This window comes from Camelus dromedarius, chromosome 14 (assembly GCF_036321535.1).
Source record: "Camelus dromedarius isolate mCamDro1 chromosome 14, mCamDro1.pat, whole genome shotgun sequence".
Classification (NCBI taxonomy): Eukaryota; Metazoa; Chordata; class Mammalia; order Artiodactyla; family Camelidae; genus Camelus; species Camelus dromedarius.
This window is the reverse complement of record NC_087449.1, coordinates 27612003-27636301: the sequence shown is the minus strand read 5'-3', so window position 1 is coordinate 27636301 and position 24299 is coordinate 27612003. Positions and strand designations below refer to the sequence as shown.

General features: G+C 39.8%; 1 protein-coding gene across 7 annotated transcripts in view; it reads left to right on the top strand.

The window, feature by feature from the left end:
- Positions 1-24299, top strand: part of FGGY (FGGY carbohydrate kinase domain containing) — a 389035-nt gene that overhangs the window by 136907 nt on the left and 227829 nt on the right. For all 7 annotated transcript variants that reach the window (XM_064493531.1, XM_031465233.2, XM_064493532.1 and 4 more), the window contains one exon: positions 5366-5481. In XM_064493531.1, the coding sequence (XP_064349601.1) occupies positions 5366-5481 (116 nt within the window). The remainder of the gene's footprint in view (positions 1-5365; positions 5482-24299) is intronic.

Here is a 24299-nt window from a genome sequence, read left to right as displayed (position 1 = left end):
TCCTCGAGTCTTTGATTTGCTGTCTCCTATGATGAGATAGCTGCTCAGAACCAACTGTTTTCTGCTTATGTTCTTTCTCAAGTATTGTCCTCAGAGAACATATACGGGAAGTTTACTTTTGAAGCCTTGCACATTGGAAATGTTTTCCTTTTCCCTGACAGCTGAATACTATTTTGTCTGGGTATAGGATTCTTGGATCATTTTTCTTAATGGTCTGTACATTGTTCGTCTGTCTTCTACATTCCAGAGTGGTAGATGAGAATTCCTTAGCTAGGCTGAATCTCTTGCCTTTGTAAGTAACTTATTCATTCTGTCTGGAAGCTTGTATAATTTTCTGTTTACGCTTGAAATTCAAGTATTTCCTGGATTCACTTACTGAACTTAATGAGACTTTTTATCTGCAGGCTTAAATCTTGCTTCATCCAGTATTGAAAAAAAAAAAGATAGTACTATATTTGTTTAATTATAACATCTCCTTCATCTTTTCTTTCTTTTTTTTTCTTTTGTCCTTTTAAAAATCCCTTCTGGAATTACATTCAGTTGCTGGATCTGCCCTCTGAGCTTCTTATTTATTCCCTCATTATTTCTTCCTTTCTGTCTACGTGTAGTAAGATATATCATTCAATTGTTTTTCCACATCATTAATTCAGTTTTTAACAGTGCCTAATTTTTATTTTTTAGTTCTTCTACAAAAATTTTTAATAAAATTTAAAGTTAGTGGTTTTAGTTCAGAAAATCTTTCTTGCTGCCCTCTTCTGACTTCTCATTGCTTCCATGATTAATGTTCTCTTCCAATTTTTTCATCATTTCTACTTCATTGAGACCTTCCTCTTAGAGGTATTATTATGTATGATCTTCTCTCAGGTGAACTAGTCCCTTAAGTTAGGTATTATTTCTGTTTTTCCTGCTCATTAATTTATGTTCTTTTGACTCTAATATAGGCTTCTTTTGTCTCTTTGACATTAACAGTCTGAAAGCAGTGAAAGATCAGTGGTTTCTGCCCTGGCGTTCTGGCTAGCAGTGAGCAAATGTGCATGGCCCCTTTTCCCTAGGTAGCAGCAGCTCTCCTTTCCTGCTGCTAATGTTTGAAGCAACTCAGCCTCTGGTGTTGCCCCTGTCTTTTTCAGACCTCTATCTTTAACTCTAATTCTACAAATCACTTCCTCCATGATGCTTGCGTGCGGGAATGCACGCATACGCACGGGCTGTTAGGTCAGCCTGCCTAAAGGTGAATATTTATCCTGAGAGAGCAGGTAATTTTCTGAAACACCTGAGAAGATGACAAAACCTTGTTCTTAATAGAAGCCTCAGAGGGAGGTAAACCTTTTGTTCTGCTGCTGGTAGCTTGCCTTTACTTACTGACAAGATAAAGTCCTTTACTTGCTCCCTCTCACTGGAGATTTCTGGAGAATATGTAGCTTCAGATGCACTCTCTAAATTTTGCCAATTCTGCTGCTTTTACACATCTGTATTACCCAAAAGTTGATTTAAAGAGACTAAAATGAAATGGATCCTCACATGTTTGAATAACCCTAATGGAAGTTGGAGCTGCCAGAGGCATCTGCAGCTGTGAAACTTCCTGCCACCTGGGCTCAGTCACCTTCACTCCAAGCATACTCTCTGGCCACTTATTCTCATTTGCTATAAGAACTGGACATCCTTCTCATTGCCTTTATTGAAGGGAAAAATCTACCTGGAATAACTTAGTTATGCTGCAAAGTCTTGAGTTGTTTAACTGTTGCTCTGTTATAAACCAAAACCAATGCTCAGTAGGTCAACACAAAAATCATTTATTTGGCTCATGGGTAGTTCATTTAGGCTGTGCTCTGCAGCGTGGTTCTTCTGTTCTCAGCTGGATTCACTCACTTGGGTCTTGTCTGCCTGGGGATGTGTGATACAGGCTGGGCTTGGTGATCATTGCTCTAATCCACATATCTCTTATCCTCCTCCTGGGACCAGTGAGCTAACCCCACATGAGCTTCTCATGGCAATTCCAGAAGTGCAAGAGAGGAAGTAGAAGCACATAATGCTTCTTGAAGCTTAGACATGAAACTGGAATGTGATCACTTCTGCCTCAATTTTTGTGGGCCCAGTTACATGACAGAATCCAAAGTCTAGGGGTGGGGAACAAGGCCCTGCCTATGGTGTGATGGTTGGGAGAAGGAGGGTACAGCACTACAAATTAAGTGGCAAAGGATGTGGATGTGTGGTGAGCAGAAGACTTGGGGCCGTGAGCTCAACCTGCTTCAGCTGTTAAGAACTACTGTGCAGTATTTCCAAGTTATAATGTTACTTCAAAGGAGATAGCTGTGACGTTAGCTTGGAGGTAGTGAGGAAACTTGTGCAGAGGAGCTGGACCATAAGAATGATGTGGAGTTTTCCAAAGTAGACATGGATGAGTGAAAGGAGCAATGGTCAATCAAGACAGGGGACAGTCAGTAGAGACACAGAAATCTGCAAATGAGTGGGGCATCTGGAGAGTTGTCCTAATGGATCATTAGAAGCAGTCCTTCCACACCATCTTTTGTTCCATTGCATTGCTCTTTTCAGCGAGCTATCAGCATTTCTAAAAGCTGCGATTTCAGGCATTGTGTGTATAAGATACATATGTGTCCTATTGCGTATTCTTCAGAACATGCTACATAGGTGGCTGCTTTCTTTAGACCTCAAAAAATTATCCTGCTCAAGTAAGGTGAACGGTTTGGCACATATGTATTAAGTTCCTGCGGGCAATAGTATTCCTTCATTATATCTGTACCACTTAGCTTAGCTCAATGTGTTCTGCCTTGTATGCCACCTCTGAGAATAATCGATAATGTATAACATTCGTTTGCTTTCTAAAGACATTTAAGTCTCATAACATGTGACCTCTTCTGTGGAGCCCTCGCTAACACTTTCTCACCCCTTCTCCCATCAGGTTCTCCTGCTAAAAGTTCTCATTTCTCTCTCCGCTTCCTTCAGAACATTTTTGTTAGTGTGTGATTTTCAGTGTGATTATTTGATCATTTGCTGTCTCCCCAATTACACTGGCTTCTAAGACAGCAGCCAACCAGGTCTTTTGCCTATAACCGGTTCCCCAAGGCCTAGTGTAATGCCAGGGTCATAGGGACTGAATACTAAATATTGAGTCAGCAAGTGAATGAGTGAGTCAATGTGAATGACTGAATGAGATAGGCCTCGACTGTTGGCTTTATGAGATAGACAGATTTTGATTTATCCTTAAAACTACATGAGCTCCCCAGGTTGCTCATTTACCTGTGGTAAGGTGGACAGATCATATTCATTCTCCAGAGCTTCCATTCAATCAGTATTCACTGTGCCTTGCCATATGGCTGAATGTGGACTAGGTACTGGTAATATGGAGACAATTAGGGCTGGTTTTGCTCTGAAGGGGTTGCTGGTTTAGCAGGAGAGATAGAGAAGGGAAGGGACAAAGACAGTTACTCTGCTAAGTGTTAAGATATGGGTACATCCACACTGAACTTGCAGAAGAGGCTTTGGACTCAGCTTACCCTCCACTGGAACTTCATGACAAGGGGCAGTCTGGACTGTCATGAAGGCTAGTTAGCAGTTAGATGCATAACACAGCAGAATGAGGCAAAGAGTTCGAGGCACAGGGAAGTGAGAAATCAAGGCCCATTGGGGAAACTTCAAATAATTGGCCCATCTGGGTTGCCAAAATTGTTTCCGAACCAAACTTGGGTCCTCTTGCCCATGTGCAGTAAAGCCAATCTACTGACACCAGGTTGTGGTGAAGAAAGTACAACGTTGCTTGCAGGGCGCCAAGCAAGGAGTCCAGGTAGGTGGTGTTTAGAAGACCCAAACTCCCCAAAGGCTTTCAGGGAAAGGTTTTTAAAGCCTGGGTTGGGTGGGGAGGGTGGAAGCTGTGGGATGTGTGATCAGCTCTCGGACATTTTTCTGATTGGTTGGTGGAGAGGTAATTGGGATGCAGCATCATCAACCTTCTGGTTCCAATTGCTCTGGGGTCTTCGTGCCTGTGGGCAGCATACAGTTAACTTTTTCCACCTGGTTGGGGTTTTAGTCTCTGCAAAACTGCTCAAAGGATATGGCTCAGAATATTATCTATAGCCCTTGAGGAGGAACTAAAGGTCCTTGACTTTGTTTACTGGCTAAACTTCAAATAATTCAGTATTGCAAAATGGAGGAAAAGGGTGGGAACAGTGAGTGAGGAAGCTGGCAGTCAACATGGTTCTATCACAAAGGGTCTTTCAAGCCCTGCTAAGGACTGGGCTTTTTCCTGAAAGGAGTGAGGAACAATCAGGGGTTGGTACCATTAGATTTTATTCCATAAAGTTTGCTCTGTACACAATGGAGAATAGATTGAAAGGCAGGGGACTCTTGGGAAGAAGATACATAAAGAAGCAGTTAACTACACAGTGTGATAAGGTCTGTGATAGATTTGCGGCATGCTCTGTGATCTCAGAGGAGGAGAACCTAAGCCAGAACTGGGTCTCAGTCTAGGTTAAAGGAAGTGTTTTGAGTTACCAGGGTAAAAAAGCTGGGGAGAATTTTACAAGCACATAGAAGTAGGGCAACAGCACAGAAGTGTGCAAGAACTCAACTTTTTCAGAGCCCAGAATAATTGATTCTTTAGTACTGGAGTGTAGAATACTAAGAGTGAATTGGTGAGAAATGAAACTGGGGAGAAAAACACATCCAGCATCAAATCTTCCTCCTGTCAAATATTGCTTTAGACAGAGTGATTGCATTGATATCAGGCACTTTTAAAACTTTTTTATTATAGAGAATTTGGAACATGTACAAAACAAAGAAGTATAACAGACACCCATTTAACTACCCTCAGCCGCACAGCCACCAACCCATGGACAGTCCTGCCCCACCCACAGTGCCATTCACTTCCCCTCCACTTGTTATTTCAAAGCAAATCCCAGATGATATATCATTTTATACATCAGTATTTTAGTATGTATCATTTGAATAGAAGCCTTTTTCAAAATATAACCATAATTACCAATATCATACCTAAAATTTAATAATAATGCTCAAATATCATCAAGAAACTAGTCACTACTAATACTGCAATTTCTTTCCCTCACAAATGTCATGTATGTTAATATGAATGTAGATACAAACGCAAATATTTATATACATTGTTTGTTCAGGATCTAAATAAAGGGCGGGGACCCTTTTGAAAGTGAAAGAAGATACTGTCAATCATTAACAGGTATCAGAGGAGACTTTAATTTCAATAGTGATGAATAATTACCTATTTCGATTTATTCTACTTTTTCAGTACTTCTGCAGATATCTGGGCAAGTATTTGGCAAAACATAAAGGAAGCCTGGCTCATACTGTTGGTTCTACTTCTCTCCCGATTTCTTAGGTCTCTCTGCTCCCTGGTGTGCAAATGGACATACTTGGCAGAGGAAGGCTGGGATGACAGTTTCTGGAAGATGGTTGGTTTGGAAGACTTGATTGCAGATAATTACAGCAAAATAGGTAAAAAATAGTAATTTTTGTGATTATGTGTATGAATACATGAGGATATTGATGTTTTTTGTTTGTTTGTTTGTTTTTGTATGAATTAAAATATAGGAACACAGCCCTGTTTTTTCTAAGAGAAGCAAGTAAATTATGATGGGCAGGCCATGACTAGTAGGCCCTTGTATTGGGGCTTGCAGGAACTGAGCTTGAAATGTGGAATCTTAGACACCAGAAGCTATTTGCATGGAGCAGCTGGGAATAGCATAATCAGAAGGATGTGTATGGGTCATCTCCAGCCAGTACTAAGAAAATGTTTTGTGAGTTAAGTTCAAGGAACTAGGCAGGGCCATGAACAGAAAAAATAATTGAAGAGCTCAAAATTGGAAGAATCAGGAATAAGACAGAAAGTAGAACATGAGCCACTGGTTCCTGACTAAGATTGTAGGGTCCCTGACCTCTAGTTTTATGTTGCACTAACTGGGAAGTAAAGTTGTCACTGACTAATAGCAGTCTACCTGGTAAAAGAATTCAGAAACTAGTTACATACAGTGCTAGCTGATATATTAAAGTTTCAAGTTTTCATGTGCATTTCACAGAAAGATGTTTATTTCGTAGAGTTACGACCTACGATTCTAGTAAACTGTTATCAGGTGAGCAATTATACCTGAATAAATAGAAACACTCTGTATCATCTAGTGTGCAAGCTAGGCTGTTATAACAATACAGTTTAAAAGTACTGTGGATTAAGCAAGAGGGAAGATTATTTCCCTTTTATGAAGTAGCATAAAGGTAAGTGATTATCAGGCAGCCCTGCCACCCTCACAACATAGCCTCCAACTTTGGATCCAAGTTAACTGCTTCCATTCACATCATTTCCCAGCCAGTGAGTGAGGAGAATGGAAAGGGCCAGAAGAATCCATCCACATTATTTTGGAGGAAACATAACCTGGAAATGGGCCATGTCATTTCTGAGCACATCCCATCGACTGGCACTTGCTAACAAGGCCCCATCAGGCTGCAAGGGTGGCTGGGAAATGTGGTCATTGACTAGGTAGCCACGTGACCATCCATGAGACCAGCTAGCAGTTGAGAGTTGTGCTACTAAATATGAGTGAACAGCTAGCAGTGTCTACTACAGCTTCTAACTGCCCTTGATGACTGAGTCACGCAGTAAGTTATTTCAGCTCAGCCTTTCTCTGGTGGAGTCCTCATGGCTCAAAGAATATAAAGATAGAAATATGAAAGATCCAAGTCCTAGAACAAGGTCTGGGACGTTTTTAGTAGCTAAATTACTATTTGATCAATAAGTAGATGAAGGAGTGACTGAGATGCTGGTACTGGCACGTCCAAGCTTTTTGCTCTTAAAAGCTGTAATGTTGTTTACTGATTTTTAGCAGCATCTTTGGTGACTTGAGTCCAACTTCAGCTCTGATTTTCTTATTATTTTAATGTTTTTGTGCTCTCCCCCCCAACATAAGACCCATGTTTAATTACTATATTAACTCTGCTAATAGAGAAATACCTATAGGAAATATTCATTAAAAGTCCATAATGTTAATCTAGCAGAAAATTTCCAGAGTAACTTTATTAGATTTTGCCTGTGAAGTAAATGTATTTTTAATGGATGTCCTAAGGAGACATATCATTAACCAGAATATTACCATACATGAATTAAAACTTACCCATTCATCAAAATTAATTGTGTGATGTTTCCTCTGATTTTCATTTCTGGTGACTTGAACTTATAGGTTCAGTCTGAACCAAAAGTGAAAGATGTTAAAGAGAATATGAACTCTCAGTTGTGACTTTCAGAAACTCCTCTGGAAGCTACCTCCAGACAGTCTGTAGCAATTCTTGGAACTATGAAAAATGAATCTCGGAAGCCTCCCTATGAAGTGTTAAACATTTCTAGTGGAATCATTGCCCATCCAGTGTGGGCATTATAGTGCAAAACCTTTTAGCAGATTTGAACATCACGCCGTGGATTTGAGCATTAATACAATTACCATAATTCGCTCCATGTGGAGCTTTTAGCCAAGTCTTTACCAGCCTTTCTGGGCTCATGCAGTAAATAAATGCTTTCCCTGAAAACTGAACACCTCAGCAACTGATAGTCTTATGGAGGGATATTTTTGAAATAAATTATTGATGAAGTGTAAGTTAAGGATCAAATGCAATATTTATATGGTGCATTTCAAGGACAGGGAAGAAATTTACAATGTTTTAAGTAACTACTTGTAAGTTTCCAAAGATAAAATGTTACTACTCTAATGTCTTCCTTCAGGGAAGTATTTGGATGGTTTGGATGGGGAACATTATACAAAGCAAGGGGAAAAAAATAGTTTTGAGAATCAAAAGAATAAAATACAAGTTTCTTTACAATGGAAACTATACTCATTGATCTAATGTTCAGAATTGATGGAGAAAACCCAAAGCTTGTATTTTGTAGGGAATTAGATGCCCATAGTCCAATAAAATGATCTGTGTCAATAGATTTTGACCTTCGGTTCTCTGTGAATCATTCCCTGGTTACCTAACTAATCCTAAACATCTATCAAAAGCAAACAGGAAGAGAGAGATCAGCAGGGAGGAAGGACCCTTAGGAAGATAAGCAACATCCCACCTGTTCTAATTGATTCTCCAGGCTTTCTGTCAGCAGGTCCCAGTTGCTTTTTCACTTCCTGGGAAAAGTGCTTCATTGAATTATTGGGGCAGGCCACTTTATGCATGTGTACAACATGGCTGAATTATAGAGTGATTATTTGCATTACTGAAAGAGCCTTGTTACATAAAAGGGTACAGGGTGTTAGCTTATATGTCATTCATTATCTGGGATCAGGGAAGTCAGGCAACTCAGAAACTTAAAGCCCAACTAGAAGGAGTTACTAACTGTTAAAAGAGAGGCAGAAATGATGATAAAGCAGATGTGAAGGGAGATTGGTCTGTAAGGGGAGGGAGGCTGCGTTTTTTTTAACTGATGTCCTCTCCCTTTATGAGACCGTGTTTTAGGCATCAGACACTGTGGGCCTATCACCTGGCACATAGTACATACTGCTGAAATGTTTGTTAAATGAATGAATATATGTTTGAATGAAGGATTTGATAAATAAGCCCCTCTTTGGCTTCCATTGTTCCTAATATTTAATTGGATTCAATGATACTACTAGGTGTAGGTGTTAGACAATGGTTTTGTTTCATAAATTCAGTGCTCACAATCCATTTTTCACTAACCTGTTTGCCGCTTAAGAAAGGACTTCTGTGGAAGACACGTCCCCATCTGAATGAGAGCCGCAGTCCAACCTCATTCCTGAAGCAAGTCTCTCAGACTTTCCGTGACAGGAAATACTACAGACTCCTTCACAAAACAAAACAAAACAAAAACAAAAACAACTTAAACAACATACTTTAGAAAGATTGGGAATTTCACTTTTTCATGAAGTAAAATAAATACTGCAGTTAACTGAAGCTGCATTTTAGATATTTTTGTCCTGTAGGCTTAAAATTGTAGGTAAAGATAAAGAATTTTCTCATGGCATGTGTGTGTTGGGGGTGTAGATATACCAGCACTCACCACTGTTCTGCTCCAGAGTCTAACCAGTTAAGGGCAGTTCACAGGGACACCTGAAGCAGAGTGCAGTATTGACTTTGGTTAGACGAATTTAAAGAGCGTGGGGGGGAATCCTGCCCTCTTTTCTGAACCTGGCTGGACCTTGGGACCTGCATGAGAGTGATTTGATCCATTCATTATCAGGCAAGGAGCTGGGACAGAGAGACAAGTCATCTGGCAGGGCTTGCTTCAGCACTTGATCTGCTGTTTGATCTGCTAAATTTACAAACTCAGAGAGCGCAGTGGCCCACAGTTGGTTCAAACTCAAAGAGCCCACAGGTGATTCAAGAAGAGAGACACATGGCAAGCCTGGACTGACCCTGTTTCAAGGCTGTGCCTCTATTTCCTGGTTAACATGGCCCCATGGATGTTGGGTTTTGTCCAGGTCTCATGAATCAGCTAAGTGATTCCTCTTCCCAGGATGAAATAAGTAAGAGTATAAGCCAGAGATGGGAGTGTTCCACGAATGCTACTCAATCCTGGGGGAGAGAAGAGGAAATCCCCTTGTGGAAACATGCCCAAGTGGTTTTCACCAGCAATATGTATCAGGACCAGTGCTGGGAGCCTGAGTCCAGCAATACCATCCATAGTTGTGGGTATTATAAAACCCTTTTAAGCTGTGAATACTCAATGTTCTGAATTTGTCCACTAGAACTGGACATGTTTGCAAGGATTTATCCATTCATTCCTTAGAATGTGAGGCTTGTTTTTCATTTAGAGCTTTGCTAAACTTCTGCTCTATCTTAGTATCACAAGATGTCAGTGCTGTTTTTAGTAATTTCTATTGGAAGGTCTGGAGAAACCTTTGGCCACAGGTAATCGCAGCATTTTCCAGGTTCTGTGGGACCTATTCTACTACATCTTGTGCTGAGGGAAGCAGTCCCTGTGGGTGCTCTGGACTGGGCTTTGCCTTTTTCCTTGACCCTGAGCCTTTGATCTTATCCTGTCTACTCTTATCACCCTTCTCATTCCTGCCCGAGTGATAGAATAGGGTTTTTCCAGTACTTGAGGCAGGAACATATCCTCTTAGTATCGTACTATCTTACTTTACCCTTTAGAATCGAATTTCTGCCTGATGGAGAATGACCTAGGGGTCTTCATGGCAGTTAGTGATCTATCCAGTCATGCATCCATTTCTCCACATGTACTACTGAGACCTCCTAGGTGCTAGGTGCCGGGCTTAAGTACTGGACATACAAACAAATGAATTCATCATGGTCCATCCCCCTAGAGGATCTCTCATCTATGGGGTGAGGGTTGGAAATAAATGAATTAACAATCTCTGTTTTTGGTGTTTTTCAATAATCTAGAGATATCCAAATTTGGGGAAGCAGAGTAGGAAGTCATTAATAACTGGAGGTTATATGAAAGAAGTTGTCTCATGAGATGACATTTGAGACGTGTCTAAAAAAAATATGAGTATTAGTTTACCAGTCAAAGAGGGGAAGTGACTTCTGACGCAGAAGAAACAACACAGGCAAGGGCATAGAGGCACGGAAGAGTGTGTGTCCATGAATTGCTGGGTGTGGCTGGAGCAGTGGACCTGGGATGGGGCGGGGATGAGTGGTGAAGGATGGGACGGGAGAGGGGTCTGGGTTTAATTTCTAATGAGACTTCTACCCTTCCTTGAAGATGGGACCATTGGTAAGAGGCTTAATGTCACAGGATTGCTTCATTGCTCTCAAGAGGTGGTTCTAATTATTAACTCCTGCCAATGCCGTAAATAAAAGTGAAGGCAGTTTTAGGAGTTTTGTAGCTCCTATGAAGATGAGAGAGAGAGAGAATGTGTGTGTGTCCTTAGCCTATTTCTTTCCTTTAATCACCCATTATATTATAGTATTTTTACATTATATTATTATGTTATAATATAGTACCCATTACCTACCCTCCCTTCTGTAAGTGTTTGTTGTGAAGCTGAAATGAAGTATCAAATCACAGGACAACATGGTGTATGAAGCCTGTTTACGTTTTAGTTGTCATCATTTTTAAGTGTACCTTAGCACCTGGAGGACAAGCGTCTTCACTCCCTGGTCACTCTATGTCTCACCTGTGAGCCTGAAAAAAGTAACTGGGCTCCCCATGCTTCACCACGCTTAGTTTCCCAGAAGTACTATTTCAGCTGCTGGCCCTTCCAGGAATAGCCCTCCAGAGCCAGAAGGGCAGGGGAGCAGTGATGACCACATCATGTTGTAAGGTAATGGCTTTCAGAGTGTTTGCTATATTTAAGGTTTCATGGAACCGCTCCTCCTTTCAGTATGCATCTGGAAGATAAATGGGGGCCTCGCAAAGGTAAGGTCAACCTTCAGCTTCTCTTCCTGCCACTGGACAGTCAGTGAATACCAGAGCCAAAAGGGAACATGGAGATTTTGCTCTAATGCCCTCATTCAATGGATGAACCAAGACTCAGAGAGGCAGGGTGAAATTCCTTGGTCTTGCAGCATTTTAGTGACAGAGCTGAGACTAGAAACCAGGTCTTTGGACTCCCGGTCCTGTGGCTATTCCACTACTCCATGCCACCTTTCCTGTTTGACATTTTTCAACAAATTTTGGTAATTTAGCCAATCTGGGTTCTACCATGTGAAAGGGACTAAGTAGTAGAATAATGTCACTGAGGAAAAGACTTACATAGGTGAATTCACCCAGCCCATTGTCCAGTCTTCAACCATGAATATGCACGAAGTGAATTTGGCCTAAGCAGCTGGAAACAGTTGGATCTTGGAATACATCAGTTAAGATTTTAAGTGACTGATGTAGATAAAGTAAATAATTAATGCATTAGCTGTTGCCTGTTTTAATGGTTAAGGGTTTGGTCACCAGAGTCAGACATGCCTGCGTTTAGCTGTGGCTCTGTCATATATATTGTTAGGTGAGGTACTTGATTTTTCTGAGCCTTAGTTGATATATTAGGAGGATTAAAGGAAATAATGCAAGTACAGCTCCTAACACATAGTAAGTCTTCAGAAAATGTTATTCTTAGTATCTTAATGATTGTCCAGAAAGGGGAATACTTATGACTGTTGATGGGATTGTGAATTGGTACAGCCGCTATGGAAAACATTAGGGAGGTTCCTCAAAGAATAATAACAGAACTGCCATACAATGTAGCAATTCCACTTCTGGGTATTTATCTGAAGAAAATGAAAACACTAACTTGAAAAGATATATGTCCCCCCAGGTTCATTGCAATGTTACTTACAATAGCCAAGACATGGAAGCAACCTAAATAAGTGCGCATCCATAGATGAATGGATAAATATGTGGAATTTATATACAATGGAATATTATGCAGCCATAAAAAGAATGAAGCATTTGTGACAATGTGGATGAACCTTGAGGGCATTATGCTAAGTGAATTAAGTCAGACAGAGAAAGACAAATATCTTATGATCTCACTTATATGTGGAATCTAAAAAAATAAACAAACAAAAAAACAAGCTCATAGATACAGAGGACATATTGATGGTCACCAGAGGCAGAGGGTGATGGATGTTAACTAGACTTATTGTGATAATCATTTCACAGTATATACAAATATTAAATTATTATGTTGTACACCTAAAACTAATATAATGTTATATATCCATTATGTTGTAATTAAAAAAAAAATACAAGGAAAGGAAAAAAATATCTTCTCAGTGGTGTATAAGTAAACTCAATGGTAACCTAGATTTTTTTTAGAGAATACTTGGTTGCTAAGGAGAAATTAACCAAGTAAATATTTGTTGAGTACGTGTTATGTACCAGTCACTTCTAGATGTTTATTAACTTACTTAACACCCTTAACCAGTCTAGGTGGGTACTATTATACTTATTTTACTTATGAGTAATCTAAGGCACAGAGAAGTTAAGTAACTTGCTCAAAATCACACAGTAAGTAATAGAGCCAGAGATGGGTCTTCTCTAGAGCCTGCACCACAAGGCTGCAGAGCCTCCTGGGGCTGGGATGCACTGTTCAGATCAAGATAGCAAGAGCCACTTCTGGTCAGATTGTATCTGAAATCCTGTGTCCCATTCCAGGCCTAATGTTTATAAAGGCCACTGACCAAAAAAAAAAAAAAAAGATAATAATAATAATAAAGTTTACTTGCAGGAAAATGACCCAGATGAAAAAGATAACTTAGATCTAATGAATGTGAGAAACAGTTGAACAGTCCAGGATTGTCTGATCTGATAAACTCACGAGCCTCAAGTCAAAATATTAGTAAATCATGGAGCTGGATTCTAATCCAGATCTGCCCGACACCAAACCATCTCATTGCTGACACAGGATTACTCAGGAAGATCACAAAAAATTAGCCATAAAAAAAGGATAAAATAATGCCATTTGCAGCAACATGGATGAACCTGGAGATTATCATACTAAGTGAAGTAAGTCAGACAGAAAGACAAATATCATATGATATCACTTATATGTGAAATCTTAAAAAAATGACACAAATGAACTTACTTACAAAAGAGAAACAGACTGACAGACACAGAAAACAAACTGATGGTTACCAAAAGGGAAGGTGGTGAGGGGAGGGATAAATTAGGAGTTTGGGATTAGTAGATACAAACTACTATATACAGAATAGATTAACAAGGTCCTACTGTTATAGCACAGGGAACTATATTCAATATCTTGTAATAACCTATAATAAAAATACATACATGTATAGCTAAATCACTGTGCTGCACACCAGAAACTAGCACCCACTGTAAATCAGCTATACTTCAGTTTAAAAAAAAAAGATCACAGAAGATGCCTGCCATTTCAGAGGTTCCTTCTTCCCTTTCTCTGAAACAGCCTAGAAAAAAAGAGGCCTAAGGATGTGGCTCTCAGATGATTAGAACTATCTCAGCTCCTCTGAAATTCCAGAAGAATGAATGAGCTATATGACACCTTGCAAACCTGCATGTATTTTAATCACAGTAAAATGTACAATTCAGTTGTGTATTTTTTTCCCTTTTTCTTAAAGTTACTAGCTTGAGACTTGCATCTAGATCCTGATTCTCAGGCTATTATCTTCATCCATTTCGAGGTCATTAATTCAATGTTCCTGCAAGGCAGCCATTTCCAGCAGTTTCCCTTCTCCGTTGGATTTGGCACGTCAGCTGCTGCTTCTTCTGCTTAGCTTCTCTCAGTCACGCAGCGGATGGGGGACCATCTTGGCTTTCCAGGTGGCCCTTACCTCTGACTTCCTAGCTCCTCTGCTGTGCCCTTTACCCCAGTTCTGTGGGGTTTTGATGGCGAGATACCCATGACCTTTTCCGCTTCCCAGCACGGGCTAACCTTTCTGAGAATCCACATCAGAAGGCTGCTGTGGTCAGGTTGGCAGGTCACTGGTTGACTAATAGCCTTCTCCAAGGTTTGCTGGCAGATACCGCGTTGCTGTGAACCCTATTGATCCCAGGAGTTTGCCGGCTGCTCAGACAGCCTCTGCGGGCATGAGAAGGTGGTGAGTCACGGCCCCGCTATCCCACCACCCATCTGTGCTCGTGGCCAGGAGAATGAAGATGATCTCTTTGTGGGATCGTAAAACCTAGAAAGACATTAAAAATTCCGTTAAATTTTCATATCCTTTTAGCTGTTGAAATGTACAATCTATTAGGAGGGAAAAAAAAAACCTCCTGCAATTTTTGCCCCCACTACCCTTACTTCAGAGGCTACTTAAGGGACCAGGTAATGATTTTACGATGTTTATTAATACTTCATGTTCTCCTTCCCTCCCCCATTCTTTTCTACCAAGGACTATGCATTTGTCTTTAAGTTGAAAGTACAGAAGCTGCCCGGGGATCTTTAAGATACAGAGCTTTTGTGGTGTCATATGTTGTCCTATTATGGACATTGTATGTAGGGATCTGTTCTCTCAGAGATGCAGGGTCGGGGACATTTAAAAAAATTTTTTTCATTGAAGTATATTCCATTTATAATGTGTTAAATTCTTGTGTATAGCATAGTGATTCAGTTATATATTCCTTTTCATATTCTTTTTCATTGTGGGTTATTACAAGGTACTGAATGTAGTTTCCTGTGCTCTACAGTGGGACTTTATTGTTTATCTATTTTATATATAGTAGTTAGTATCTGCAAATTCCGAACTCCCAATTTATCCTTCCACCCTCCCTTTCCCCCTGGCAAGATATTCCTCGCCCCTTTGACTGCTTAAGAATTTAAAGCACACTGGAGGCTCATTTTTAGTGGATTTTTAAGCCCCTGGTATATGTGCTTAGGCCCATCTCAACTCATTTTTTACCATCTTTGGCTTTATTTAATCTTTAATCCTACTTCCCTTGTTTTGTCTTTGCCTACTAGTTATAAACTCTCTCAAATATTTTCTAAGATAAAGTGTGTAGAAAAAATTCTAGAACATAGTAGATACTCAAGAAGCATTTGGTAAATGAGTGGATATAGAAGTGTTAGAGAATGCAGACACACACAAACAAAGGCTTCAGAGGAGAGTTAAAACAAAGGAAAAAGGGTTGAGATCATGAGTTCCCACCTTAGATATCCAAATGAAGATGTGGAGTAGGCAGTTGGGTCTATGCTGAGAGGAGATAGAAGGTTAGAAATAGAGGTTTGGAAATCATCAGTGTAGGTGATATTTGAAGCAGTGGATAGGTGTTAAAGACTCTAGTGGAAGAAGAAAAATGGATCTGGGGGAAAAGAATTACAACACTTAAAAGGCCAGGTAGAGGAGGATGTGCCTGCAAAGGAGGCTAAAGTGTAATGAACAGGTAGATGATCAGATCAGGAGAGTTGAGAATGAGTTGAGAATGGAAGGGAGAAGTCTGGGGACGTTGAGAAAGAAAATGAGATTAGGACTGAAAACAGTTCATTTGATAAAGAGACTTTATTATAATAGGGGCAGAAGATAGGGTTGAAGAATAAATGATAATTAGTTCAACAGCTACAACTAACATCTACTGGATGCCAGACACTTTGCCATGTGCTTAATGTGGATTATTATATTGTGACAACCTTATGAGGTATGTAGTGGTCTTCTGCCTCTCTCCCCTTACACAGAAGGTAAATTGAGTCATACAGAAATTAATCACCCAGAGTCACAAAGCCGACTAGTGTGGATTTAAGACACATGTCAGATGTGTAGTCAGGATTTGAGCCAAGACAGTCAGATGCCAGACTAGAATAATAGATGAGAAAACAAAGCCAGGGAGTTTAGACAACTCTTAGGAAATGTGGTGCGGAGGGAAACACAGAGAAATGGGGTAACTGACCAGAGAAGGGATAGTTGAAAGTGGATGGAGTTTTCTGTTGCCTGATTGGTTGGCTGAAGATGGCAGAGGTTTGCTTGAGCAGGTCTACTTGCTGAAGGGAAGGTTCCAGTAGTGAGTGATAGATTGAGGATACTAGAGAGAGAAGGGAGAATGAGTACCGTAAGGTTCCAGAGAAGGTGGGAGGGAATGGCTTCTAGAAAGGAGCACAGATATATCCATTCTGTAATAGCAAGAAGAAGGAGATGGGTGCAGACCTGGGGGAGTGTCTGCTTGGAAGTGGGAAGCTGAGAGAGCTCCCTTCTGGTGGCTTCTGCTTTCTATGTGAAGTGGGAGATGGGCTGGTCATCTGTGAGTGTGGTAGAGAATTGAGGGTGTCAGAAGTTTGAAAAGAATGGAACAGATTTAGAGAAAGGGGGAGCAAGATGATTAGAGAAATCTTGGAGGATTGTTCAGTGGTATTGAGAACCTTGCTGAGGGGTGGTTATGAATTTGTTATTAATCTGCCCTGTTGTGTGATTTTCTCCAGCAGGGCTCAGCATTCTGGTTGCAAGCATAGAGGGTGAGATTGCTCATTTGCTATTTCGTTAACCACCCATCCAGTTCTGCAAGCCCTTGACATCTCCTTCTCCTCAATTCCCCATATCTACTAAGTTATCAAATGCTGTCAGGTTTATCCTCCTAATATCTCTGTGATTCATGCACTCTCCCCACCTTAAAAATGCTACCAAGTCTATGTTCTTACAACCACCCACATGGGTTCTTCCTCAGGCTTCTTAATACTTCTCACTGAGTGGAGAGTTGCTTTCTTCAATCCATTCTGTGTACTGGAGCCAGCATAAGCTTTTTTATGATGAAAATCTAGTCCTGTGACTTCCCAGCATAAACCTTCCCATGTCTTCCTAATGCTCTTGGAACACAAAACAAAAGCTCCACCCTGGTCTCCCCTTCTGGCACCATTCTCCCCTCTGGTCTCTGTCTTCTAGTCGACTGGCTTTCTTTCAGTCCTCCGCACATCATGCCCTTATCCTCAACACTGAGTCTCCTCTTATGGTCTTCTTGTCTTGCCTCTAGTGTCAAGTCCACGTTCTAGGCAGAAGGGCAGAACCAAGTGCACTCATGTGTATGTTCAGTTAGTCGGCTTCCATTTTAGGATGTTGTCTCTGACATCTCACCTAGTCACTTCTGCTTACACCTCACTGGCCAGAGTTGTATCACATGAGTACAACTATTTGTAAGGAAAGCTGGAGAAAGAGGAGTTTTCCTCTCGTCACATTGCAGCTGCCAGTAAAATCAGAGTTTTTATTAAGAAAGAAGGATTGGAAAGAAGAAAGAAAAAGAAAAATATCATATGATATCACTTATAGGTGGAATCTTAAAAATTGACACACATGAACTTATTTACAAAAATAGAAACAGACTCACTGACATAGAAAACAAACTTACGATTACCAGGAGGGGAAACGGGGGTGGAAGGATAAATTGGGAGTTGGGGATTTGCAGATACTGACTACTGTATATAAAATAGATCAACAACAAGGACCTACTGTACAGCACAGGGAACTACATTCAATACCTTGTAGTAGCCTAAAATGAAAAAGAATCTGAAAATACACACACACACACACATATGTGTGTGTGTGTGTGTATATATATATATATAATATGTATAACTGAATCACTATGCTGCACACCAGAAATTAACACAACATTATAAACCCACTATATTCAATAAAAAAGAAAGAAGGGGAGGATAAATAACTAGGTAGGCAACTCACAGTCTGCCATAGATGAGAAGGTGTTTTCCACGAGAAGAACTGAATGAAGGGTATTGCTAATGAAAATGACAGCATTGGTAAAGGTTCAGAGCTGGGTATTACAATGTATACAGGGAAGGAATCACTGGAACACTGAGTTAGAGGCCAGAAAAGGGGAGAGATGAAGCTGGAGGAGTAGGTAGGGACTAAACTGCAATGGTCTTTCTATGCACAATGAGTTGCTTAAACTTTGTGCTTAATCTTCAAGTTCTCTAAATGGGATTTCATGCCCCAAATGACGTCAAGCAAGATGGTTCATTGAGTATGGAAAGAAATTTAGAGTTTCTATTTATTTTTATTTCATTCTTTTTAAATTTTATTTTTATGTAGGTTTCATAATACATAACACTTATAAATTCAGTAGTACATGTATATAATTTATAAGTAATAAATATATATTGGGAACTGATGCTAAAGACTTTTTTAGTGGCATGTACAATCAAAATGTTAGAAACCATTGCATTAGGCATCAGGGAACTGTTGAAGGATTTTAAACGGAAATGATGTGGTTCATTTTGCCATTTCTTTGCTTTAACAAAATTTTTTAAATTAAAAAATATATTTTTTTTAAATGTTAGTACATGGAAAGGAACATAGAAAACTTTTACCTGTTTTTACAAGGAAGGTAACTGAGGCCTAGGAAGGTGAAGTAATTAGGGACAAGCTCTGAATTAGTTTGTGGCAGGCCCTGGTCTCAAACCCACATCCCACTTCCTAATGGTCCTTTGTGTGTTTTCCCTCCACAGTTCTCTTCCTGATTTCTCATGCTCTTTTTTCAGCAATTACTCTCCTCATTAGAACCATGGACATGTGGGAACCAGGAAGGGAGTAAAGGTGTACATTTCTAATAAACATGAACACCAACAAAATTGAGTTTTTGTGAAAGTAAATTAACCAGTTTAGCCTTAGGTTCTTTTGACTGTTTTGCTGTCAACCTAGAAATCTCCAGGCATACAGGCTATGTTTCCATGATGCTGAAACCATCGACAGTTCAGCTCATTGGAAAGACTTTTGACGTTGTATTTGCAAAGCTAATGGGCTACGAGATTGAACTGAACAGATTTCTGACCTGGGAAGATGGAGACTTTGTAAGAGGTGCACTGCTTTGCTTTATCTCAGCTCCGTGCTTATGGAGAAACGTGTTCCCATGGGAATGTGTCTGTGTTTGGATTTATTTCACAGAAAGTACCTTGTAAAAACTGATAGTGAAAAAATCTGATTTATAGAATCCTATTTCCTGATGCTGTGAACACGGTAGTTCAAGTCTGTGTTAACTGCTTCTTGGCCAGTGTTACTGATTTATTTCCTCATACCATCGTCAGCCCAGCTATGCAAGTACGGGAGGAACAGGGACTCTGATAACCAGATGGTGAACAAGATCTGTACTCTCCCGGGTATACTAAACTATTCAGAAAATCCAGTTTATAGGGGTACAGACCAAGGGTTAGATGTCTCTAGACGAATGTGTTTGTCAAGTTGATGATCATGTTTACCAAGATCCTTTTATCACCAGCTGAGTCCTCTTTTAATGGCTTAGGTCACCCTGGAATTATTTCAAAAACCAGCCTGATGTTAGAACCTCTTACTGGCTTGCCAGACACAAATCTGAAGTGAAGTCTGTAGTCTTCATGGTAGCAAACTCCAACCTCAAGCTCAATTATATGAATCATGGGCGAATGTTTTCATATTGGAGCAGGTTCTTGCCCCTGCAAAAATGACCATTTATTTAAAAGAGAGAGCCTGCTTAAAAACATAACAAAGTTTTAAGAGGTAGGAATCTTGACTACATTTCCCAAAGGGGAAATTATATAAATACAGGGGTAATTATACACATGTACATATATAATATATGAAAATGTGTGTATGTGTGTACATACATATAGTTTTAGGACCAGATAACAGAGTTTTAATTTATTTGACAGTTCTGCATAGTCTGAGATTTCATTTGTATTGAGATAATTGCCTTTTCTGGAACATTCTAATGGCTTTGGGCACAACAAGAAAGAATCCAGTGTATACTGTATAATTTTATGGTCATTTCTGAATGAACATATATATGACTAAAGTTTCTCATTTTTATTACTTGGAATACAGGCTGTTGCTATAATAAAATCTGAAATTACAGTGGCTCAAACAAGAAAAGGTTTTATTTCTCCTAGGCCAGGATTGTACTATACCTGAATGGACTCAAGGATACAGGCTTTTCAGCTGGTGTTCTGCTATTCCTAGGGTTTTGACCATATTACTGAAGAATATCCATTTCTAGCCCTCAGGAAGGAACAAAGAGGAAGGGGAACATATGTTCCTCTCTTAAGGTCACGAACAAGGATTTATACATACCATTCTTACTCTCGTCCCGTTGACTGAACCTAGTCACAAGGCCAGAATTTGCTGCAGGAGGGGCTGGGAAGTACATTCCTTAGCTGGTAGCTGTGTGCACAGCTGAAATACTTTATACGATAGGAGGGACAGAGATTGTATATTGGGGCCAACTCTTAGTCTCTGCCATACTAGTTAAATTGAATGTGAGTTTTCTAACATCTTTTTTTTTCTATCTTTACTACAAATGGGTGTCAAATCCTGTGAGACTCTTCCTCAATCTACTCTAAAACAGGGTGGAACAGGTGGTATGAGATCTACACTTTGTTAAATGTGTACTATATTCTGTATCCTTTATATGTGGTATAATTTAACTATTATAACCACTGTGAGTATTGTTATCCCGGTTTGCAGGTAAGGAAACTGAAGCTCTGAGAGGTGAAGTAATGTCACAAAGCCAAGAAGTGGTAAATTTGTCACCTTTTAGGGGGACAGTATAGTTCAGTGGTAGAATGCATGCCTACCATGCATGAGGTCTTGGGTTCAATCCCCTGTACCTCCGTTAATAATAATACATAAAACAATAAATAAATTAATAATTATATTACATTAATAATAATAAGTAAACAAACCAATAAATAAATAAACCTAGTTACTTCCCCCCCAATTTTTTTTTTAATTTGGCACCTTTTAATTTTCTAGTTATTACAAAAGTTGATTTCTGGAAAAACAATTTATTTTCCCTTTCTGGGCCTCCATTTCCTCCCCTGTACTATATCAGCTATTCTTAAACTGGAGGGCGTCTTAAAGCACTGATCACCAGGCTGCATTTAGAGTATCTGATTCAGAAGATGTGGAGTAGGGCTCAAGCACTGGTATTTCCATGAGTTCCCAGGTGATGATCTGCAGCCATACTTTGAAACCTACTGGTGTAGATGATTCTCAGATTTCTTTCAGCTCTTACCTACTGGAGGGTCAGTGACCTGGCTGGCTTCCTTAATCTCCTGTGTTGGTGGGTGATCAAAAATAATACTTCATGGCGTGACTTCCCAATGGCTTTGTCCAAGTTTGCTGATTATCCAGGAAGATTCGCATCATGACATGGAGAAAAAAGCGGGTGAAAATCACTCCTTCATGTCTTCATTTACTGATGTGCTCAACTAATATTTATTGAGTATTCCACGTGCCAGGCATTGTGCAAAATACTGGAGATAGAGCATGATGAGGACACACTTGGCCCCTGCCTGGGATGTGCACAGAGACTATGGAGAAAACAGGTTACTGATTTATTGTTGTTACTGAAAAGGATGTGCAGGGCCCCATGAGAATAAAATACTCTTATCCAGAATTTGCAATGATAGCTTCAAACCTAAAAAGGTTTACTTTCTACTGTGGTCTTAAGTCATAAATTGTCTATTTTCTATATCTAGTTTGAGTTTTGTTCTTTGCTTTTTGAGGTATTTCTGAAGTGTCAGCTCGGTAAGTGGCATTTTCATTTAATTTTTGCCAGCCTAAACATTGCCTTCCTGTTCTAGATGAAACCTTGGCTTTGTTCAAAATTTGTATTTGCATTTTTAGCAGATAGTGACAGTTTAAATAAATAGCAAGAGCAGAAACCCTTGTCTAAAGCAATTTCCTCACTATTATTCCAACTTCAATGAAATTAGAAGTCCTAGGGAGATGAATTCAAATAGTCGTCTCCACCCCCTACCTGCACCTCCAGCAGTTTGGCTTGTTTAAAGAATGAGGGTTGAAGGATGCAGTGTTCTTGAAGGGAGGATGCCTAGATAGAAAGAGAAGGGACAGGAATACATAACTGATAATGGTTATCATTTGTTGAGTGTGTATTATGGGCCAGGGGCCATTGCCAAGCATTTTACATGAACTAGCAGGTAAACTTTCTGACAAACCAATGAGATGCAGGTCCTATTATTATCTCCCTTTACAGATACGGTAATTGAGGCTCACAGAGGTTACATAACTGGCCCCAAGTCTCTTAGTTATTTGATGGAGGAGTAGGGATGCAAAACCAGGCCTATTTGACTCCAAAAGCTTATGCTTTTTACCGGTAACTTAACATCCCCTGTCATTTCACTCCATGTATTTTTCATGGGGATGGTGCTGAATCATTTGGCTTTACTGGTTTTCTGACTCATCTCACTAAGTAGGGCCAGATCCGACTCATCTTCTGCACTCTGCCTGTATCCTCTTCCTTCTTGCCCTTTTCTCGAGCACAGTGAACCTACTCCATCATCTTCTTTCTTTCCACTGGCCTTAAAGCAGTGACTTCTTATGGACTGTCTCTGTGATACAGTAGAAGTCTGGTAAGCCTGCCAGGGAGTAAAAGTGCATTTGTTCAGGACTATAATGTTTATTTGAAAGGGATGTTCCATCACAGATCTGACTTTTTTATGAGCCTCATCTCTATCCTTATGATTGGAAAAATGCTTCAGTAAGTAATGCCTCCTTGAAGCTTCACTGTCATGTGCATTATTTTGAAAGATTTGGCAATAAAAAGCACTCAAATTATTGATAATACATAAATGAAGTAAATAATATGTGTTTTAAAATAAAATTCACCACGATAGTGATGAGAACACAGGCTTTTTATTTTATTTATTTATTTTTTTTGGTAAGTCAAAGACTTCTAAAAGGTGGGTTGTCCATCACTAAGGAATATGTAAACACATTAATCTGGGGGTTTGGCTTTTCTCTTTATTGGCAAAAACATGATTCTGCTCTTCAAAAGAAAGAGTTAGTGGTTTTATTTTTTAAGCTCGTTAAGATGGTTCAAAAAGTCTTGGCTAGCAAACACCTTTTTAAAAAATCAATTTTTCAATACTTTAGAGTGAATCAGACCCATACAGTTACATTTCCCTTAAGGGAGATATGCTTTCAAAATAATTAAAGTAGAGGCAGCTTTATGGATCCTGAGAAAATGTGCTGGGAAAATGTCCTTTGATTTGTTGTAAACCCCGAAGCTTTGATAAAACTGAACAGGACTGGGATCAACTTCCCATCTTCCTTGCTATCTAGTGGTACCTAACCAGAGGTACTGAGAATGTGACCTGCCCACCTGATCTATGCACTCTTATCCCTTTTATTAACAGAATTCAGACTTTTAGCTGTATGTAGGGCTCTTTAAAGACTACATTCCCCAGCTTCTTTTGCAGCTATGTATATTCATCTGAGTTTTGGCCAATGAGATGTAAGCAGAAGTGTTCTGTGGGATTCCTGAGAGGCCTCTTTTAAAGTGGGGTCAGGGGGATTGTCTAAAAAGACACCCTTCCAGCGTACCTTATTATGTAGGTTGGCTGGAGCTCTTGCAGCCATTTTTAGATAGAAAACATAAGGGTCATGCTCCAGGATGGGCAGAATAGTGAGCTTTCGGGGTGCTTACCATACCTGTCTTGGATTTGCCATCTCTGGACTTCTTCACAAGAGCAATTTGTTTATGGTGTTTGTTGTTGTTTTTTTTTTTTATGTCCCTCTTTTGTGGGGTTGCAGCTACATTTAATCATAACTAATAAAAGCCGTGACTCATCAGATTTGGGGAAACAGCAAGGACATTAATAGAGCAGGTTTAGTTGTCACTATTGAGCACCTTCCATATGCTGGGAACTGTTCTGAGAGCTGCGTTTGTAACAGTTCACATAACAGACTCAACAGTTTTCTAGGAGACTATTGTCCCTATTTTGCAGATGATGAAGCAGAGGCATAGAGAGGTTAAATAACTTGCCTAGGGTCACACAACCAAGCCAGGAGATGAAACCCATCAGTCTAGCTCCAGAACTTTCTCTGAACCACTATGGGAAAGTGACTTGACAACATTTGAAAAACAAGCGAAAGCTGGACTCAGACTCCAGCTTTTCCCC